Genomic DNA, 2,542 nt, shown 5'->3' with positions numbered 1-2,542 from the left:
GAAGAACCTCATGAGGTTCAACAGGGAAAAGTGTAGGGTCCTGCACCTGGGGAAGAAAAATGTCAGGTACCAGTATAGGTTAGGGGTGGACCTGCTAGAGGCAACTACTGAAGAGAAAGATCTAGGGGTCCTGGTGGACAGTAAAATGACAATGAGTAAACAGTGTGCTCTTGCGGCCAGGAAGGCCAATGGTATCTTGGGTTGTATAGGGAAGAGTGTAGCCAGCAGGTCAAGGGAAGTCATTCTCCCCCTCTACTCTGCACTGGTGAGGCCACAACTGGAGTACTGTGTCCAGTTCTGGGATCCCCAGTTCAAGAGGGACAGGGAACTACTAGAAAGAGTCCAGCGAAGGGCAACAACGAGGACGAGGGGCAATGGGCACAAGTTGGAACATAAGAGGTTCCACTCAAATATGAGGAGAAACTTCTTCACGGTGAGGGTGACAGAGCCCTGGAACAGGCTGCCCAGGGAGGTTGTGGAGTCCCCTTCCTTGGAGATTTCAAAACCCGCCTGGATGCAGTCCTGAGTAACATGCTCTAGCTCTAGGCAATCCTGCTTCAGCAGGGGAGTTGGACTAGATGATCTCTATGGTCCCTTCCAACTCTAAAATTCAGTGAAATTCAGTGAAATTCAGAGGCAGGCAGGCTCATGTGGGGATACTGTTCTGATTATCAGGATTGTGGTTTCGCCATCTGCTTTAGATGACTAGTATTCTTCAAGTGTTTATTCTTCTTCAACCATTAAGATTGGTTTTGTTCACATTATGTTCTTTTGTGGATTTCCATGCAAAATGTTTCCATCAAAAAGTCATGGATTTGCTCAGGAAATAGGAAACTAAGATAGAAATGATCTTTTAAAGTTGTGCTCTGAACATGTTTGCTCTTTGCTATCCAGAACTGAACTTGGAAAGTGCCAACTTTCCTGGCGTGAAGTTGAGGCCAAAGGTGTCCGTGCGTTCCTACGGGAGCCGGGAAGGGTCTGTGTCCAGCCGTTCAGGAGAGTGCAGTCCTGTTCCCATGGGATCATTTCCGAGAAGAGGATTTATGAATGGAAGCAGAGAAAGCACTGGTTATTTAGAAGAGCTAGAAAAAGAAAGGTAAATTTCTTTGTTTATTCATCCAGTATGGATTGACTTCTGATTTTAACCTGAAAGTTTAATGACACACCTAGTATTTGGCCATCATGTGTATGGTTTTGACCACTGGTATGTTTATCTTGACAGGTAAGGAGACCTGGAATCTGCATTATATTTAAATGCACATGCACACCAAAGAAGTCTTAAAACACATCATCTGGTTTCTAGTGCTTCTCATATATGCATTTCTTTGTTGGCTGAAGGTTATTTTGTTTTGATCAGCAGATTGTCAGCAGCTTAAATATATTTAGAGAGAGGGGGTAGAGCATCGCAAACACCTCCGTAGCTCCTCACCACTTCTGATAAGTGCTGAAGCTGTAGCAATGTGATGGTACAATTTCTTTCTCTTTTTTTGCAAATGGTTGCAACAACCATAGCTGGTTGGTCATTTATTTACTATTAGCAGATGTTTACCTAATGATTCTGCTCTCTCAGCAAAAACGTCAGCTAAACAAAAATATTTAGTCTTCAATATGTTGTTCCCATCTGATGGTTGACAAAATCATGGAATTTCTTTTCTTGGAAGGTAGTGGTATCCATTTAGTAGGAAGAACGTATTTTCAGGGCATAATACAGGTTTGTAGTGCTTTATCAATCATTTACAAAGGAAATGCAAAGTAAGAGACATGCAGCTGTTTCCACTGAAGACATCTTTATATTTTAAAATGAACCTGACTGAAATCCCCAATCTTTTCAGAGGCCTGTCTATAAGACATGTTTTCCTAAAGATTTGATCACTGACAGCTACTTAAGTGATGGGATGTCAAACCGGGGGCTGCAAAACCAAATAACAGCAATACAGTATTTTATGACTCATAGTTGTTAACAAGCAAAAAACAAAAAAAAAAAATTCATGTTGGAGTTGTAATACAAAAGTTTGGTGGGTAATAAAGTGATTTGTGGGCAGCCCTTCAGAAACTTCTCCTCTAAAGGGCCTTTCCTAGTGTTCAGTAAAATTTGTGAAGACCTAGATGTCATCCTCCTAGATGCCATGCTTGGGCACATGAAGGACAGGGAGGTGATCCAGGACAGCCAACATGGCTTTACTAGGGGCAGGTCCTGCCTGACTAACCTAGTGGCCTTCTATGATAAAGTGACTTGGTCAGTAGACAAGGGGCAACCTATGGATGTGATCTATCTGGATTTCTGTAAGGCCTTTGACACGGTCCCCCACAACATCCTGATTGCCAAATTGGAGGGGTACGGATTTGATGGGTGGACTGTTCAGTGGATAAGGAACTGGCTAGATGGTCGCATCCAGAGGGTGGTACTCAATGGCTCAAAGTCCAGATGGAAACCAGTCACAAGTGGTGTTCCTCAAGGGTCCGTGCTGGGGCCAATACTGTTTAACATTTTTATCAATGATATAGACAGGGAGATTAAAGGCACCATCAGCAAGTTTGCGGA

At 43.2% G+C, this 2,542-nt stretch overlaps 1 protein-coding gene across 5 annotated transcripts in view; it reads left to right on the top strand.

Moving 5' to 3' along the window:
- APC (adenomatous polyposis coli) overlaps positions 1-2,542 on the top strand; it is a 100,833-nt gene that overhangs the window by 53,007 nt on the left and 45,284 nt on the right. For all 5 annotated transcript variants that reach the window (XM_014951464.1, XM_014951465.1, XM_014951463.1 and 2 more), the window contains exon 4: positions 895-1,096. In XM_014951464.1, the coding sequence (XP_014806950.1) occupies positions 895-1,096 (202 nt within the window). The remainder of the gene's footprint in view (positions 1-894; positions 1,097-2,542) is intronic.

The sequence above is a fragment of the Calidris pugnax genome, unplaced genomic scaffold (assembly GCF_001431845.1).
Source record: "Calidris pugnax isolate Ruff unplaced genomic scaffold, ASM143184v1 scaffold148, whole genome shotgun sequence".
Lineage (NCBI taxonomy): Eukaryota > Metazoa > Chordata > Aves > Charadriiformes > Scolopacidae > Calidris > Calidris pugnax.
The sequence above is the reverse complement of the archived record's forward strand: the minus strand, read 5'-3'. Positions and strand labels throughout refer to the sequence as shown.